Consider the following 20,544-nt stretch of genomic DNA (forward strand, 5'->3'; position numbering starts at 1 on the left):
CACTCTGCTCTGATACACCTTTGCTTTAATCAGGTTCAGCTCTCCCATCAGGTCTCAATTAGGTCTTCCATAAAGTCCACACAGGCATCTTTATTTTCAACAGAGTACACAATGTTTTCAGGACAAAGTGATCAATTTTCCGAGGTTTATGTTGCAAATTTTCCAAACAAAACAGTAGGCGCACAGAACCTAAGATTTCACATCAATCTAAACTGAAAATGAATTAAATAATGTGGCCAGTATAACAGAAAAAAAAAAAAAACAGAAAGCCGCGTCTCCAACAGCCACCCACTGTTTATTGTCCCAGCGAGCAGACTGATTGTCTCGCTGACTTTCCCCGATCAGTAATGATGATGGGGGTTGTTACTCCAGAGGCTTGTCAGTCATATGGGATCCATTTGGCACTTCCTGCTCTCTGAGGCAGGTCCTGTCATCGCAGCAGCTTAGTGGCTTTTGTCGAGACAAAGTTTCAATTGTCTCCGTGCAGAGAAGGACGCTGACAATATTATGTAGGCAGCTTATTTGATTCAGATAGGACAACAAGAGCGAGAAACGGGAACACACGGTGGTGGGAGCTGAGATTCCTCCTCTGTATGCAGAAAGTCAACAGAGTTGGCTTGGCCCGGCCGCAGGTGCTGTTTTCCATTGAGCTCACTTGACACTGGATGACTGATTCCTTTGTGCATCTGGTTTCCCTCAAGGTTTCGTCCCTGAGGGGACATTCTCCTGTGCTGCTCCCAGACTTCAAGATCTGATTATAGCCTTTATCTTAAAACTTTGAAAACATACTGTATATTATCTCCTTAAGACAACAAAAGATATTGTGTGGAGTGCACAGAGATGTTAGTCTCCCTAAGTTAGAACAGACTGTGAAAATGTAAAGACCTTCAAATTGGAATTCCAGTATTGATAAACTGGATTGATAAAATTGATAAAATGTTGACATGTCTGGGTGTGTAAATGATTTCTACTGACCAAGAGTTTTGGATTCAGTCTAGTGGGTCACCTTAGCGGGCAGCTACCACACATCTGCAGTGGCTGCAATGTAGTCCTTCTATCAGTTACATCCACTAAGAGTACCTGTTTTGGCCACTGATATGCTATGGATGTTTTGGAAGCATGTGACAACATTAGGGAAACAATTCCTAAGGAGAGAGACCTTTTTTGAGAAAATAAAGTCCATTTTGTTAGTCTGCGCTGAGCTCTTCTTGCGAGGTGAGCACATGTATTGCCTCATCTAGACAGACTAAATTCTTTAAATGTTCAGCCATGACTTGGGAAATAAACTCCAGACTCCTCCCCCTAAGGCTGACTCATGTTTCCTCGTCGTCCTCCTGCAACAGCTCACCTCTGGCAAGATTTCAGTGTTTCTGGCAACAAAACGGATCTTATTAGTCAACAATAAGGTCCATCTCTATAGGAATTGTCTCTGTAAGGTTTTTCAGGCACATAGTTAAAGAAAAAAGAGCCTATTCTTGCAAAATATCAAAACTAACTGTCAAACAGCAGAAGTAACAAAGTGCTGTGGAAATAATCCCGTGTGAAGTTGTGCAGTGTATTTGCAAATGTATTTGTTGTATGCAAAATGCTTGTTCTGCGGTGACAGTGCTCCTCCAGATCAAATGTCTCTTTGTCTCTTTCACAGACGAAATTTCGTTAGCTCATGAATATCAAGCAAATTAACATACTGAGTGAACCAACCCTCTTGGACTGTGCACAGAGACAATATGAGACAGAAAACAAAACAAAACAATATAATAGTGTCAATATTTACTGCTTCCCATAAAGACCGCAGACTCCCGACAGACAAAACAGTGGAGAACAAGACATCATGACTTTTTGACTAGTATGAGTCAATGTCCAAATCCTTGATCCTACCTTTCCCATGATGCAATGACATAATCTTTTCCTAAGATATTCCCTGTCTTGTTAACGCCCACATGTTTCAAACTCTTCAGACACTTTGTGAAAAGCAGACTTTCTCCAAGCCAAAGCTGAGACAGTCAGGATCCCCGAAGCCACAGGAGACATTGTACAATGTTTTCATGGGCTGAGAAGTGATGTGAACAATTAGTAAACTGAATATTATGAAATAAGGGGAATCAGACAGCTAAAATTAGGAAATTAAGAGAGAGATGGAAACTATGTCATGGCAGTTTGTCTTCTTCCAGTTCTGACTGGAGTTTGTCCAAGTTGGACACGATGCGACGGCCTCATGCTCTCTCAAAAGCAATGGTCTTTGGATGAGAGTTTTAAGAGACACAGTCACATTGTAATTATGGATTCCACCTTCTTGCGTCCACCTATTTTGTTTCTTACCATTCAGGTCTGATTCAGAATTGAGTGACACCTGGATCCCTTTTTTGTCTCCTCCAGATGAAACGTGGACAGATCTTCTACATGCATGACAGCACCGAGAGCACAGAGGACAGTTTTACACTCTCAGCCACGGCTTATGAGATTGGGCGCCGGAGCCTCCCCGTCACCATCTCAGTGACTGTCATACCCGTCAACGACGAGCCGCCAAAACTGACACGTAACACGGGACTGGAGGTAATGTTTTGCTCTTTGAATGTGCATTTGTTAGTGTAAGCTTTTCCTCCAACAAACTCTGTGGGTGAACTGGATGGAAATGTTGCTGTAGGAAAAGTCTTTCATACCTATAAAATGTAAACTTTCAGTTTATTGGATCCCTTTTTTTCCTTCAGTTTTGTTGCAACTGATGAGAATTCAAGCTGACCACAGCCGCCACTTTTTTATGTGAAAGAGGAAAGAAATAGCTTTTTTCGCTGACCTTTCAAAACAATAGAATGGGTTTTTGTTATTTATTTTTTTTCACCTAAAAAGATGAAACCGTGGAAAAGATAACTTTGCTACGGTTGTATGTTGGATCTGGTGCTCAGTCCGCCGTGTTACTTTTGTGAATAACTTTGCTTTCTCTCCTGAAATGTGGAAATGAGAACCAGTTCAGCCTGTGCTTGTGACTGATAGGACGTGGGGCATTTCTACCTGTACCAGACACTGCACAATTGGTCGAACGCCCACCGCCGCCACACAAAAATACGAAATACGAAACAGCTGAAAAGGGGCTTCATAACAGCTGATAAAATCTCATGTCTACATCTTCCACTGGAGGTTAAAGTTGAGACAAGATCTTAGTTTTTAGAGCTAATGGACTCTGAACTCTGCATGAACTGATTGCTGATCTTTCTCACATCTATACTGAATAGACCTAGCTGCGCTTACAGTCCGCTGCCATGAATCCTGTATGAACTGAGAATTAAATTCACTTCATGCAGTGTGTACAATAAATGCAGGGAATTTTCACTGGGACACAGAACAACACTGACCTCCTCACAGACGGTGAGGCGGGCTCCATCTGTACACCAGCGACCTCCGAAGCATATTTTTTGTTTTTGTAAAGAGCCATGAAATAGAAGTGGATTAGCATATTCTCAACCTGGCTGCTCCAGAATGTGGTGATTAAGTGAATCGTGTTAGAAGTATACAAGGGCAGTGAACAAGTAGAATTTGAGCTAAACAATACATGTGTACATTTTAACACAGTCGCAAACGTGCAGATATCCCAGGGCTGGGCAGTACATTAATATATATTCAACATGATATGAGACGATATTTTGGCTTAGACCTTGGTTATCATTGACATGACATAAGTGTTGTCTTTTCCCCACACTACAGTAAAGCAACCCTCTTAGTCATTATATCCACATTACTGATAATTCAATCAAATATCATAATGTGTGATGAGATGATATTGAGGTGGTTGGTCAAAAGTATTGTGGTATTAGATTTTGTTGCCCAATCCTAGCATGTATGCAATGCTTTTGAGGGGATATCAAGACATACAGTATAGTCACACTCCCAGCACCTTGGTCAGTGGCTTTAAGCTTCCGACTCTTACACATTTTATCTACCCCTCTCCCATTAGTTTTCCACTTTAAGGGTGTCACATTTCGCACTAATACATCATATGCAGTGTCCAGTTAGACTAAGAAAATAGTGCAAGCAGACAAAGAGTCCACATACTGTCACATTATGACATTTAGAATGTCACTTTTTTATACTGATGCACTCGAGGGGCACTTCAAAAAGTGACCTATAGCATCAAAATATAGGATGCCATAGGACAAGAATATAGGACCTCCGATTAGGCTGCCACATTTGACATGCTGGAAGTGAGAATGTGCTAATTACATGCTGTGTATCGTGATATAGCCTAAAAATATGGCAATATTAGAGCATCAGAGCATTCAGCCAATAAAGGAACATCATGTCATCATCACAGTGTCTATATTCAACCCTGGTGCAACACCCCATACTGAACACTCGACTTACATAAAAGGATGCCATTTTTAAATGTGGAACATGTAATTTAGAAACAGATTTCAACCCATGATAGAGTAGCTTGAGGGTGTTTTATCACCATGCAACTATATTAAAGGAGTATAATTCATGGGTTTTCATTATTGTCAGTCCCTTTTTAACATAGTCATGTAAAACACATTTGTTCATTAAACTCAGCTTTTAAATTTCTTATTATGTGTTTGGAGACTAAAGGTGAAATATAAATAACAGCATGATGATTTAGAAGTACATTCCTCTGAAAAAACATTCAAATATTTAACATGTATTAAAAACATATTTTATGTCATACAATGTCTTTCTGTCAAAGTACTCTAGCATATAAGATTAAAATCTAACTTTACATAGATGTATTTCAGATTTCTAATAATCTCTCTATTACATGTGCATAAAACTACTCTCCTTCTAGTGTTACATGTACATTTTCTACATTGTAGGCAGAACTTAGGTATATGTTTCTTCTCTAATGCTATCTCAATAACATTTACACCATAATAACTGTTGTAATTATAAAGGATTTGATGTGACTGCATCTTTTTTTGACTGAATCCACAGCAGGTTCAGAGAGTTTTTGCCACACACTTTGAAAGTGATTTACATCCATCATGAGGGAGAAGTTTTGAGGCATCAATGAAGTAGATTCTACTGTATGAGTAGGCAGGCAGTTGGAAAAAGCCAGCAATAATCAGCTCACAGAACTGGAAACCGACTGTGTCATTCAGCCCTCCCTGCTCTGCCTGCGGCTCCACGTCTCCCTGGCAACCCGTATTTTTGGAAAACCAAGATGGTCGACAAGACCACGGCTTTCTGGCAGAGTGAGGGCGGCATCCGATCCCTGTGCCTGCTCTGCTGCGGCTGCAGAATGTAACACAATAATATATGGACGTCTCTCCGCACAGAGCCGGGGCTGACCCAGCGGCACTTGGATTGATTTAAGGCAGGAAGCGCGTGTGTGTGTAGTGACCTCTTCAGCAGATGATCAGACAAGATGACTAACACGGCCGTGATCGGCCTCTGTTAAAGCTCACCATTGATCCCATTTGGCCCAGTCTGTGGGATACATCTGGTCTCGATTAGGGTTTACATTCTGTCTCAGTCTGGTTCTACTCAACTTTGCTGTATCTCTGAACAGTTGTCCCACTGGGTCAGTGTTACTTTTTGACAGCCTATCTTCTTTTTCCAACTATCTGTTTATCTATCGATCTATCTTGCTAGTGATGGATGAAGTACATTCTTCATCAGAATACAGAGATGTAAAATCGTTACGCCAAGTATTTGGGTGGTAATATGCCTTTGCTGAAGATGGAGAGCTTGAAATGTATCACCACCACTCTCTTCTTTTCTTCATGGACGTACACAACAGCTGAGGTGTTGACAATCATTTTCCTTGTTGTTTTTTTCCAATAGTTTGTACACCTTTACTGGCCCACTCCCCAATATAAAGTTAGAAACACACCCTTGTGTCCCCTATACTTTAACCAGACAAGATTTCGGATTGCCTGGCAGCTTGGGATACAGACATCTGGCGCCCCTCAGAGTCTCCAAGATTTCAGAGCCGGGTTTGGTATCCTGTTGAGTCATCAGCAAACTAAGTCATTTGCTCGTGGCAGCTCCTTCATTACTGCCTGCAAATGAAATATCGGCCATTGTGTCTGATCAAATTAAATTTGCAGCCCTTCTACTTTGGTGCTAAACGCATTGATTTATATATAAACCATGAATTTGCAAGGCCATTTTTCAGATTACCTGCCCTAGATTGCCTGGTGCCTCGCTGGAGTGCAGCATGGGCTGATGTGGCCATCTAGTGTCAGGGAGTGAGTTCTGCACTGTAAAGAGTGCCCATCACATCTAGTACAGACGATATTTCAAACCCAGTGACCTGACCTCATTTTGAATACTGAAGCCCTTTTTTATTATAATTCCTGCCATGAAAGTCCAGAGTACAGAGTTGCATTTCAGCACAATAGGTAATCAGTTTTGAGCACATAAGTATTATCAGCCTCATCATGGACATCACAAGCTATAATAATCATTAATGCCAAAATATCTAAAGCACTGTCTCACATCAGTTGATCAGGGAAGCTCATTCAAGTGATTTGTAATTTCCAGAATCCTAAAAGACATTAAACTAATTATACGGTTTATTAGCCTCAATACATCCAACTACGCCCAACATATTATATTTGATATATTAATAATGATTAACCCATAATTGATTGGTAAAGCAACTATCAATCAACGAACATTTCAAATTCAAACTCCCTGAAAATGACTTAGAAAGTCATGGAAAACACTTGAAACAAGCCAAAAAAACAGTCCAAGGCATTTTTCCTGTAATTCTTGTGGCATAGTTTGGCACTAAGCACGTAATTAGTAATCTTTTATGTATTCCTTAAGATTAAGCTTGTATTTAAAATAGTCCAAATGATTCTTAGACATATCAACACTAAATATATAGCTTATCACCTAAGGAAATCAGATTTTACGAATGCCTTTGTTAGAAAGATGATTTTTCTTTAGGAAGAAAAGAGAGGTAAAATAACTGGCTTCTCTATATCATACTTCTTACCTGATAAAGTCTTATCCTGTACATAAACTTGTTGGTGCTTTGGGTTCCTCAAATTTAATTTTGCTCTCAATGTCTAAAGCAAATTGCAAGTTCGAAAAGTGACATCACACCCTCCTGACCTCCTGCAGTTCAGCTCCTCGCCCTCCTGCAGTAATGTACAGGTGCACTGCTGGACCAAATGATATCACTGCTGGAAGTGGTAACAGGTGCTACAAAGCACACTTCTGACCACACCAATCAGGGCTGCAGCATGTGGTAAAAAGGTGAAACCCGCTTGAAACTTTCAGCTGGAGAGAACAGTGGAAATTGGTTTTTCAGCCCGGAGTGTCCCATTTAGAAGCCTGGTTGTATCGGGGCACCCATGCATCTGGTCTCTGAATCTTTTTAAGGGCTCCAAATTAAGACTATATTTTATCTTGTCCCCACCCTTTCCACAACATCAGCTCTGTTAGCTGCGGTGGAAGAATAATGGCGACGTATTGTAACACTAGTTTTCCTGCAACAGTGCTCCTTAATGCTAAGAAAATTGGCCAGGTGGGTGGCACTGTTATCAGCTAAGTCATCACTGCATATCGTGTCCAGAGCTACCAAAAGGACTATCAGCCTCTCATGTATCTCGATAAGGGGAGGGATAAAACAGAGGGAAGGGAAAGCATAGAGCATCTGTCTCATCCTTGATGTGTAGGGGATGGTGGGTGTTCTGCCTCGAGGCAAGCATATCCACTTTAACCTTCCTAATATAGTCCAGATTTGAGTTTTTGGGTTCAGTCTCCACACCCCCAGCAGAGGCTGTGCCCCCAGAAAAACTTTCCAGCTCTGCTTTCTGCAGGCCCGAGATGTAAACAGCCCAGAGGAGGTGGAGGCTCGACAAAGCCTGAAATCACAGGTTCTCCGCAGGCTTCAGCAGCAGAGAGGATAAAATGCTGATGTAGGCCCCTATGATATCAAAATATCCTTGCAGCCTAACACTGACTCGGAGTATTGTTTACAGTGGGAGGAAGTGACATTCTTCCATCTTTCATTCGTTTGCTGGGCAATGTATTGTCCCAAAAATAACATCAATATATAAGTGACATTTTCAGAGCTATGACATTAATATAATGATGATACATTAGGATAATGAGGTGAGTGCACCCTTTCAGAGAGCAATAAATGGCCTATTTTTAATTCTTGGTAATATTAACACATTCAAATTGGAATGTGAATCAAATGTTAAAGGAACCGTTCACCCAAAGGTGAAAATTCAGTCATTATCTACTTGTCCTGACGGATGTCTTGTGGTCCACAAAACATTTCTGGAGCTTCACAACTCCAAACAGCTGAAGAAACTGAAGACGCCATACAGCTTATTTGGTAGAATCCAAGTCTGGGAGCGGGTTAGGGTTAGGGTTAGGGTTCCCAAACAGATTTGAATGCAAGCAGCAGGCCTCATACTCGTCCGTTCCCTGATTGTCCAGGGATTTTCCCAAATATAGCCAACTGCTTACTTCCAAACAACAGCACCTCCGCTTACCCACACCCAAGGCTGCCCAGGAAGCATCTAAATGACTATATTCAGTGCTGGCATGGTTGAGTACATGTTCGCAAATAGCCATTTAAATGCTGATGAAACAATAGTAATATGTAACTTAGACGTCTAAAAATGTTTCAACCAGATTTCGTCTGGTTTTCACCCAGACGTACTGACTCTGCTGCTATTGATCACCGCTGTCTAGTTTCATAAACCTCCACTTGTTTTTATTTTCTTTCTCTATTTCTCTGTGCTTATTTTCTGTCCTTGTGCAGTTGTAACAATCAATTTCCCCCTGTAGGGATCAATAAAGGTTTATTTTATCTTCATTTATCCTGTCTCAGACATCTAGACATATTGTGACATGTTAATCTTCAAGTCAGTGCTCATAATGTTTGAACAATAGCCACATTAAAAGACCATCATTCTATTTCTGCTGCCTCCATCCAGATGTCACAAAGTGGACAATTGAGTTTTCTTCAACAAGCCTCACATATACTTTTAATGATACAATACTTGTCATGTTAAATGTTTTCTAAAAGTTTATGTCTAATTCCTGAGTATTCATTTAAAGGCTAAGGCCAACATTTCTCACTGTTGTCGCATTAAGGCAGGAACACAGAGACACAACTTCCAGGCGGAATACAAGATCCTGATTTCTAATGATCCCTTTAATGTACAGCAGGAGAAACTGTGCGTGAACACAGACAATCTCAACTCCTACTTGTCTGTGAAGTCGTCGCCAGTTCTAAAAGTTATCATTTGAGAGGAGCAGAGGCACAATCAAAGACTGTAATGATGGATTACAGCTTCGAACGGATGTCGGCGATAAAGCTCTGATGGAGTGTCGGACTGAATGGAATGTTATGAGAAGTGGACTGGAAGGCAACCAAATTATACACTTCACAACATATTTGTTATATTGAACCAGTCGAAATGGGTCTGAAATACCAGAAATGACACAGAGGACTGGAAGAGACAGCAATTTTGTCGGTTTGTTTGGTCTCTATGTTTGGCTCCAAAACATGAATAATATCTATGACTTTGAAAGTATATAAAAGGAGGAACTGGAACACATGTTTTTTAGCCACATAAGCAGTGTGGCAGTATAGATGTGGGCTGTCACTTCAGAAGACCTCAACAGCTACACCCTGACTTTTCCCACTAGCACTATGAGCTCAACATTTTAGAGGAGATTTATCTCAACAAACGTTCGCTGGATTGCAGTGAATCAGCCTCCCTCAGAATGAGTCTTACTTTCGATGATCCCTTAAATCAGGTCAAAAGTTGTCCTATACTCTCTTTGTTGACAAAATATATCCAATAGTAGGGACATTCCAATTATTGATGTGTGGATCAATACAGAAATGATACTTATGATAAATGATCCCAAATATTTCTGTTATAGGATCGCTCTTCATATTAAGAGATCACTATTTTATCAGCAGCAGCAATATAACAGAAAGTAACTGTGCCATGATTCATTTGTCTCAGCTTCAGTTTGTGTGTTGATGTTCGAGCAACAGGAGCTTTCTGCATTGTTGTACGGATTAGCAACAAGTCTGGTTTTACTTGACATTGTATCATAAAGGAAATCAGTGGTTTTGCTCTATTTTAGTGATAATTCGCAAAAGTTAGCATGCTAGCACATGAAACTGTCGGACACGTTAAGCATTATGCCTGCTAAAACATGCTCAGCATCAGCTTGTTGTTTTTATTGGGAGCTGATTCACATGCCATGCTGAAATTAGCATTCAGCTAAAAGCGCTGCTCTGCCTATCCAGCCTCACAGAGCTGCTAGCATGGCTGTAGGCTCTTGGACTTGACGTGACAAAGTGCTCTCAAGGGTGTCCTTCCAGTGGAATAAACGTAGTGAAGTACCCTCTTGTGTGAGATGTAACACAACTTTCTCAGGTCGGTTGTTCACACATCTGCTGTTCTATTTCTTTTTTTTTTGTTTTGGCCCTTGCCCCTCAAATATCCCAAGTCCGCCTGTGTAAAACCTCTGTTAATGATGGTATCTCTGAGCACTTTCTGCCCAGGAGCGAGTCTATTTTGTTTTCAGTGACTTCATCAATCTTTGGATTAGAAACAAAGTATTTAGGCTGCATGTCAAGAGGAAAGTTCACCTTAAAGCATTTAGTACGTTAATAAGCTTTTGTTAATGCACCATGCCTATTCAGCTCAATTTAGCAGTGCATTTTCAGGTTCCCACGAAAAGATAAACACGGAGTGCTGTCGACAAACGGACATCATGTAAAGATTTGTATAGCACAGCTAAGAAAACAGTGATTTTCCGCCATTTAGAAATCAACAATAAACATTAGCGTTGCAGCTGAATTAACCTACAGATAAATCCCTCATAGAAGTAGAGATATCTTTTTTTTTCTCACTGGGTAGTTTCCAGCCTACCATAGCAGGTAGGTTGACTTTTTAAGCCTTTGCTGTTTCTCAACGGTTATTTCTCTCATTACTTACAAATGCAGCTCACAGATGAACGCCACAGGTTCACACACCCACTCTCTGAGGCCGGTCAGCCATTATCGTTTGCTTTGGGAATTAGTAACTGGCACAAATGTAGATACGGCAGGTTGAGAGAGACTTAGCTCACCAAAAAGAGTTAATTACTCTACAAGTGCCTCCTCTGAGAATACCACTTGACACATATGCCACAAAATGAATTCCTAAATATAACGGCCTCTCACTGATTGACACCTGAAGCTTTAATATTCACAACCGGGGGCCTCTGCTCTTCCTCCTCCTCTTCCTTTTGCCGGAGGCTTCTCCTTCCTCATCCCATGTCCTGAGAAAGAAGGCGAGCGGCAGAGGCATCAGCAGGCGAATGGCTTTCCAGATCAATATGTACCTCTCACTGCCAGGCACCCTCGGCTCACTCTCCCAACTGAATCCAGCTATTTAAGAATGTCTTTGTGGGGATCTGGCCCATTTCTTTCAATTAATGCTCCTTTCAGCCAGCCAACCATTAGAAGTCCATTAAAGCCCCTCCAACCAGGCAGAGTCATTCAGCCCCATGCTGCTGTGCTCCATCTTCTGATAACAGGAGCGTCTAGACTGCCACTGAGAAATAATTAACCTTTTCACTAGTTACTTTGGAGGTAGGATGTTTGTATGATCTGTTTGTGCTTTAATCCTATCGTTTGTATCCGTCTTTCTATCTATTATGAAGTTCAGACAACATCGTATTGTCTTTCTTACACTTATCTGCTTCTAATATTTTTCAAAATAAACTCCTGACCCTCCTGGCTGGAATCACAATCCTCCCAACATAACTCAGACTGAGTAATCTGTGGCCTCTATTCATCTCTCTCTCTCCCACTGTCTTTGATATTTCACAGGTTCTCGCTGGAGAGGAAGCTGATATCACCTCCAGCATGCTGAACGCAGACGATGAGGATACCCCTGCAGAGGAACTGGTTTACAACGTCGAGGGGCCCACCAACGGGATGGTGGCGTTGAAAGAGGCGCCCGAGGAGGGCATCTTCAATTTCACACAGTCTCACATAAACAGAGGGGAGGTCATCTTCATTCACGAGGGTGAGGACCACGAGGACGACAGGAAGTAACTGTGATGCCTCTAACTGCCTTTTTGAAAGGTTTTTCATCCATTATAGTTTATGAATCTGTGATCTATAGCGACCTCTATCTTACACTACGGGCATTACAAGTACATTTCTGAAAGCACCTTCTGCAATGTCTGCGCTTGTCTGCAGAACTGTCAATACCTGGGAAAGTCATCAGATTGTAATTATAGTAATTACTGGTCCTGATCAACCCCACGGATACATTGTGGCCATTTTGTGTCATGAAACAGTAGAAACTGTAATAAAAGTGGAAAATAATAAAGTAATAAAAGAACATTTTTGTGATAAAAGTGCAGTTACCATCAGGGCTACAAATGTAAGGCACGTTTTAAATTACATTCTTCTTCTAGAATTAGTAATATAATACATGAATATGAATATGTGGCATAATATAAATCAAAATATAAGAGGAAAGAACAAACAGGAATGAAAATTGAAGACTGAGTAACTAAATGAATGAGCTGTAACTCACATCCGAATCTCCTCTGTTCCTCCAGGTGAGGAGTCTGGAGGTTTCAGTTTCACTGTGACAGACGGAGAGCACACGTCTCCCCTCTACCGATTTGTTGTGACAGCCAGGCCGCTCACCATCACCATGGTAACACAGGAGGAACTCATGGTATTTCCAGGTATGGTCCTGATATCCCTCAGACCCAGTCATTACAGCCAAACAATGATAGTTCTTTCTTTAACCAGTATATTTATAATGTTTTTCTTTTTTTTATCTATGTCAGACATATGAAATATTGTAAAGCAGTTTGTCTTTAAGAAATAGTCCAAAGATTGCCTATTTTTGCAAATTTAAAATCATATGATCCACTTACTTAGAAATGCTTTCAGTGTTTATTTCCAAAACCCAACAATTGTATCTTTGGCATGCTTATAACAAAAACAGATCCCCTTTTTCTTCTCAATTGTCAAGTGATCTATAGTAGGAAATTAACCAAATAAACATATCTAAGACATAAGACAACTAAGACATTTATGATATTTTTGTTATCAAATATATCTTTGATAACAGGACATTTCCATAAACAATGATATAGTGTCCCGCTTCCCTTCTTACTTTTAATGAAGATGACCTTATGCAAAACGTTTCTTTCTATTAAAACTGAATATTCTGCAGATTTATGTGTAGTGCACATTTTCTGACAATGGCACAAATAAAGAAAAGTCATTGACCTAGAAGATGTACTGATTAATATCAGTTACACTTAAACTATGCCCAGATTTGTCCCTATAAACTACTGGTCATACCAGACCAGGGAAACTTGTGGCTACGTAACCCTCTTAGTGTTTTGAACTCAATAAGTGTGCATTATAGTTCATAAGAAGAGGACTGTGTCTTTGCATCTTACGAAACATTTTAAGCTTCTTCTTACAGTCAACAATTGATTTAAAATGTTTGTGTGTAGCACAAAAAAGTTGTTTTGTTTCTCTACTGTGGAAATGAAATGTCAGTTTGTTCAAGTGGTTGCTGAACATCCCAAAGTTTTGAAGGGTGAAAGCATTTCCTGAGCGAGTGCAGGAAATAACCTCATCTCTATTAATAATAAACTTCACTCTTAAGCATGACATAAGAGATGAGTTTGAACGCTTGGATAGAAAATTGTTGGAATGAAACTCTCACCATCGGGAAACTCTTCTGCACGGTGATGTGCATCGGTTACTGTAACCGCGAAGGTTTGAGGCAGCTCCAGACTCCGCTTAATTTCACGAGCTAAACTTCCAAGAGGCCATTTTCCACAGAATCATCTCAGCACTCAGAGGACTGTGTGTGTGTGTGTGTGTGTGTGTGTGTGTGTGTGTGTGTGTGTGTGTGTGTGCGTGTGTGTGTGTGTGTTTCAACAGGAACAAGGCAGCCTATTACGAGTGCCAATCTGGGGGCTGTAACCAATGAGGATGGAAATGAGATAAGCTACTCGCTGATCCGCCCACCTCGTTTGGGAAGACTCATCCTGGCCAATGACAAGAACCAGTATGAGGAAATTACCCGCTTCACACAATCACAGGTAATTACTTTTTCTATGTGTGCTGCGAGTGTGTGTTTCTCCTACATATTTCTTCAGGGAGGAATTTAACTAATTACCTTTCCTCCCCTCTTAAAATTAATGTTCTACATTAAACTTTAATGATAATAGTACATTTTTAGCAACAGTAAAAAGCAAAATACATCAAGACATATTTTTCAAAGGACTTGTGAGTAAAAATCAAAGGAAAAGGCACCTTTTGGTGGGATTTTGGGGGAAATTGGGGGGGAAATTCAACTATTATTCATTTTTCTTCTTTTTCAAATAAATCCTCTCACACGTCTATTAATAGAAGGTTTGTGTAACTAAGCAGTCACAGCTGTTAAAGGCTCTCCAGTTGTATGCTGCGAAGACCACCAGACAGAAATATAAGAAGACGTAATGACTCTTTAAAGCATATAAATGCAGATAATCCTCCTTTTAACACAAATTGCTGCTGCAGAACTCTCTACTCTTTCAGGAAGACAGTCACATACAGTTGCAGCTCTCTCCTTTCATCTGAATGCTTTTAAAGCCTGCTCAGAATGACACAGAATGAAATATATATTTATTCATATTGTATTATTACATTACATATTTATATTATGGTGAGTTGCCCTTTCTTGGATTACTGCCCACTATATCACAATTTTGGTACAGGATTTTCCTTTAATTTTCTGCAGACTGACAGACAATCTGCCTCTTTCTGTTACTTAAGAAATGTATTTAAACATGTTGCAACAGTGCACACAGAGGTCTTTGTAAAATGGACTGTACTGACTTTCCGAAACTTGAATTTGTACCAAACATCAGTAGATCGTCTGTAGTCACTGTTCATTTGTACAGTTTATGAATGTTCCTCCTCTTCACCAGCAGGGGGCCTCATTGAATCTGCCATAGTGCCATGTGAGGATAAGGCTCACCTTTAGCAGGAGCATTCATGCTAATATGCTGATGCTATGCTATGTCTCTGTCAAAGCCACTATATATACTGGACGAGGGTGGAGAGTACTTTAATGTACACAACGGGCACAGGCAAACAATATTTTTGATTTGAGGGACATTATTACAGAATTTTTTACTGTTACTGCGCAATCGGCAGTAAGTAAGATGATAATCAGGTTACATGCAAAAAGGAAAGAATATGAAAGGTTCTCTGAATCCTGAGTATGATAGAAATGTTTTTTAAGTGTGTTGTCAGGATGTAGTCTTTGCTTTTCAACAGTTCCTTTGTTCATCAAATATGTTTTTTTATTATTTGTTTTTTTATCTTGTCTGTAAAGCAAAAAAAAGTCTTCCATTTGTTTCAGTTTACGCTGATTATTTAACCGGGGGGGGGGGGTTAAGAATATCAAAACATTAATATATCTTAAGCTTTAACTGGGTTTGGTGTAATATTAAGGGGTACATTGCTTAACCGTGTTGTACCACTTGAGGTCCAGTCTGCCATGCACAGTGGCAGTGTGCTCTCACTCTCATCTCCATCTTATCGACTGTTTCTTCATTCCTTTTCCTGACATCTGACATCTGCTTGGATCAGCATGAGAACAAATTCTTTCCCTGCGAACTGCTGTGTTTAGAGTGTGACAGTAAATCTTACACTACGTTGAGCTGAAAACAGGATTTGAGTTATTCAGCAGTGTTTGTTTGTGCATGCATGCATGAATATACTCTTCCCTGTGTATAGCGAGAGAGAGGAGGGTTGAGTTTAGGACACACTGACCTCAGAGAGTGAACACAGGCCGTCACATTCCAGTTCTCAAACCCAGATCCCAGTCCAGCTGAGCCAAACCACTGCTGCGGCCATTTCAGCCCCCATTTTACTTTGGTACACACAAGTCAGAGGGAAGAGAGCAAGAAGATATTTTTGTTGTTGTTTTTGTCTGCAAAATCACTCTGTCTGTGAATGCAAATGAGGTGTCTGAAATCAAGCTCATATTGACACGATAGTGATGGATTCAATCCTACTGTTGGCAGTATTATGATTTCTATCCAGAATACTCATATTATGTGTCTCAATACTTATACTCAAAAATGTTGTATTCCAAAAGACACATATGCCAAGACAGAATTAGGTAACTATTTTACCACTCCAAAATGGTAAAAACTTCTAAATTGTGATATTATATCACAATATATTTTGATCAACTCAACATGCAAAAACATTTTGTTTCCTCTGATGCGCAGCTGGAGTCAGGAGCAGTCTTCTACGAGCACCAGATACCTGAGGATCCTTTTTGGGTGGCGAGGGACTCCATAGAACTCAGTCTGTCATCCCAACCAGCCCCAGATGTCCGTCACATCCTTCCCATCACTGTCTCTTACTATGCTGCTCACAGCAACATTTCCACACAGCTGTGGGAGAACAAAGGTAACAAAATATCAATGATGGACAAGTTTTTTAAAATCAAATGAGAATCTAAATAAATGACCACTACATTAGTACTGAAACGCAAACCATAATTATTGTATATACATCTCCACAGATGTTAATGTTAATTGACAAAGCTGTTGTGCATTTATTAATGTATTTAATTGTCATTAATTTGTGTAGACAGGCTGGGCATACATGCTATTTTACTGCAAAACCCCATTAACGGTGTTATATGCAAGAATTGGCCACCTGGCCACCATCCAAACTAATAGGAGCAACGTATCAGCAGGGTAACTGAGACTTGTTGCCAACTTTAGCTGCTGTTAGCTAGTTAGCTAAAAATCCTTATCCATCCAGCAGTCACAACTGGGTCACAATTGAATCTGATCTTAAGATAACTGCAGATCATTCCATGATGAAAACATGTCCATTCATGTCAAAATCACAGTGTAGTTGTGAATGTTTTATGGTGGGAATTTTCATTTTAATTTAATTTAATTTAATATCTTTTTGTGTTCAATATAGTGTAATATTTCATTGCCTGAACAGTCTAATGTCATAAAGGGATTTATCACCCCTGCTTCTTTTGCTTCCAAACTAACAAGCCCCCCGCTCCATCTGTCTCTCCTAATGTGCCAATAGCCTTAATGTGCTGTGTTGCCTCATTAACTTCCAAAAGGAGACAGCCAAAACTGAATAAAAGTATTTTTGAAAACTGAATTTGACGACGTTTAAAATATTCTGTTTGTTTTCTTTGTTTCCCGCTCAGGTCTGGACATGGTGCAGGGCCAGATGAAAGTCATTGATGAGTCAATTCTTGATGCCTCCAACCTCCTGGCTAGCCTACCTGAAGCTCAGCGAGGTGATGCAGATGTAATATTTGAGATTAAGCGTTTCCCTGACCATGGCCGTATCACCCTGAATGGTCAGGACCTGCCACGTAATGCCCCATTCTTCATGCAGAAAGATCTAGCTCAAGGAAACCTGGAGTATTCCCATGATGACTCGGGGGCCTCCTTTGATAGCTTCTCTTTTAGGGCCCGTCTGAAGTCTGACGATCGTGGTGTGGCTTCACCTGCTGAGGCTGTGGTTCTGGAAGAGATCTTTAACATCTCAGTCAAACGGCGGGGCTCTGACCCCCCTGAACTAGTCACTATTGACATGCTTTTGGAGGTTCTTCAAGGCTCAATGACCATCTTAACCCAGAAGCATCTTAACACTCAAGATGAAGACAGTCCGCCAGATGAGGTGCACTTCAAAGTGACCAAAGCCCCTCGCAACGGTCGACTGGTTAACTTACTCACAATGGACCCCATTTCTGAGTTCACACAAGAGATGGTCAATCGAGGGCAGGTGGGCTTCTACAGCGATGGCAGCCTTGCGGATGGCTTCGTGGAATTTATTGTGTCAGATGGAGGACACCAAACAGAACCACATACACTCCACATTGGGGTCTTAGCTCGTACCCTGCTACTTGACAAAGCCCCGGAGATCAAGGTGAAGCAAGGCGATGATGAGACCCTGGTGACTGAGGAGATGTTGAAGGCCACTACTGGAGGCCCTGTTGAGGAAGATATCCTTTACAAGATCACAAGTGTTCCTAAATATGCAGCTGTCATGGTCGACCGACAGCCAACATCCGCCTTCACCCAGAAGCAGATCAAAGAAGGCAGAGTCAGCGTCCGCTTTGTCAAGTCCACTTCACCTCGAGACAGTGTCTCATTTGTAGCCCGCAGTCGGGCAGCTAATGTCTCCTCGGTCCTCAACATCACAGTCCAACCTCTGGCCAACATTGCTCAGGATCCTCTCTTACCCCAAGGTGCGCTTGTGCAACTGGACAGGAAGCTTCTGGATTCAACTCCTCTGGCAAACAAAACCAGAACTTCCCCAACGTTCACTGTCATCCAACAGCCACAAGGGGCTCGCTTTGTGAGGTCTGGAAGTCCCGGTGCAGGCCAGCCAGTGGATGTATTCAGCCAAAAGGACCTGGATGAGGGCCGTGTAGCTATGGAAATTCTAGATAACTCTGGATCACGGGGTGGTGTCACTCAGGATGAGGCCCGCTTCCTTCTCAAAGCCCATGGGGTGCCTCCTGCAGAATGTGTGCTTTCCTTCCAGACAGGTCCCTACAATGCCTCTGGTGTCTACCCCGCAACTCTGTTGAGGACTCCGTCAAAGGACAGTAATGAACTCCCTGTTGTGAGTGGGATCCCTCGGGTCACTCCAGCTAGCCCTCGCTGGAGGGGCAAAGATGTCCCCACTACAACATCTTCTGGGACACCACAGATTTCTCGGCCTAGCAACATCTGGTCTATTCTTATCCCAATCCTGGTGATCCTCCTCCTCTTGTTGCTGGCAGCCATCTTGGCCTACTACCTGATTCGTAAAAACAAGACAGGCAAGCACAATGTCCAGACAGCAGCAATCAAGCCCAAGAATGGAGAGGTGGCCGGCACTGAAACTTTTCGCAAAACTGACCCAGCCAATAACATCCCCATGTCCAACATGGACTCCAAAGATGCAGATCCGGAGTTGTTGCAGCACTGTCGGACAACGAACCCGGCCCTGAAAAAGAACCAATACTGGGTCTGAGACACTTGGAGATTTGGACACAAAAGGGAGGTTGATCCTCAAGTGTTTGGAAGCCTCCTCAAATCATTCCTCTCAGTATTATTGACCTCTTGCCACACCAGTTTAAAAGAAAATAATGTTTTGACACCATTGGTTATTTACTTATCTCATTATAACTGTGGACAAATTCTCAGGCAATGAAACACTGAATACATATTGGCAAAGATAGAGGCAGTTTCTGATCTAAGGAGGCTCATGCCATGTCTATTTATTTTAGTTTTATCATTCCTCTCTGTCAAAGGGCACAAATGAAGACATAAACATGCCATGTGTTTGCAAAAAGTATTTTTGGGTGTGCTCTGTCATTGTACTCCATATGATATCATAGGCCATTATTATTCATTTGAGTGGATAGGTAATTTAAAGTCTTTGTGATAGTTTGATTTTAGTTTTTGGATCATCAGGAAAGTTGATAAGCCTTGTAAATAGATGCTGAGGTAAATATATGCTGTATCATCGAGAAGATGAAAAACTGCCTCTTTGTTTTTTCTATGTTCTACCGTTGTATTATGTTTCTCAGGGCTAAATTCAGTTTAAAGGAATAGTACAACATTTTAGAAACGAAGCTAATTCCCTCTGACTAAGAGTTTGATATGAAAATTGATACCACTCTCATATCTCTCTGTTAGATATGAAACTATGGCTAGGAGACATTAGTTAAACTAAACATAATGACTAAGGAGAGACAGATAGGCTTGGTCCTGTCCAATGGCAACAAATAATCACTTACTAGCACCTGGAAAGGCTCACAATTATATGTTGTGTCTCTTATGTAAAATCCAACCACAGTGTAAAAACAACATGTTTGGTTTAACAGAGGCTTGCATGCTGACCTGACGATTTCTCGGCCAGATGCAGTGAATTCCTGATTCTGTCTGCCACCGATCTCTATGCTACGTTAAGCTAACGTTCTCTTGGCTAGGGCTTCATATTGAACCGATTAATATGAGAGTAGTTTTGATCTCTTCATGTAACTCTCTGTAAGATAGTGGATAAACTTGCTTCCCAAAATGTCAAACTATTTTAACGTCGTCACACAATAACGTTTTAGCATTTTGACTTTTGTGTGGAGAGAAGATGGTTTAATAGCCTGCTCAAAACAGTTTTAAAAAGTACTTGTTGCTGCAACAGGTTTGATTGAATTTAGCTCGCCAGAGTCAGGTCATGTTATTATTTCTGCATGCTTCCAAAGTGCTTGTAAATATTCACTGGACTGGCACAGCACTGACCGCGCAGTTTGCAGACCACAGGCAGGACGTTATTTCGGTAGTGTTGGACTTCAACACATCCGTATTGGCTGACAGGCAGGGATGAAGTCATCACAAACTGGGATGTTTCCAGTTTCCAAGTCTGCAATTAAGAATTCATTAAAAAAAAAAAAAAAAAAAAAAATGGTTGGTGTTAGGGAGGGGAAAAGTAAATAGAATGCTCCAGTGGTTAGGTTGCATTGACTTAAAAAATGAAGA

At 41.0% G+C, this 20,544-nt stretch overlaps 1 protein-coding gene across 13 annotated transcripts in view; it reads left to right on the forward strand.

Annotated features, from left to right (window-relative positions):
* cspg4 (chondroitin sulfate proteoglycan 4) overlaps positions 1-20,544 on the forward strand; it is a 73,267-nt gene extending 52,723 nt beyond the window's left edge. For all 13 annotated transcript variants that reach the window (XM_037107876.1, XM_037107877.1, XM_037107884.1 and 10 more), the window contains 6 exons: positions 2,377-2,553; positions 11,819-12,017; positions 12,562-12,693; positions 13,916-14,076; positions 16,261-16,444; positions 17,217-20,544. In XM_037107876.1, coding sequence (XP_036963771.1) covers positions 2,377-2,553; positions 11,819-12,017; positions 12,562-12,693; positions 13,916-14,076; positions 16,261-16,444; positions 17,217-19,039 — 2,676 coding nt within the window. In that variant the 3' untranslated portion in view covers positions 19,040-20,544. The remainder of the gene's footprint in view (positions 1-2,376; positions 2,554-11,818; positions 12,018-12,561; positions 12,694-13,915; positions 14,077-16,260; positions 16,445-17,216) is intronic.

This window comes from Acanthopagrus latus, chromosome 8 (assembly GCF_904848185.1).
Source record: "Acanthopagrus latus isolate v.2019 chromosome 8, fAcaLat1.1, whole genome shotgun sequence".
Classification (NCBI taxonomy): Eukaryota; Metazoa; Chordata; class Actinopteri; order Spariformes; family Sparidae; genus Acanthopagrus; species Acanthopagrus latus.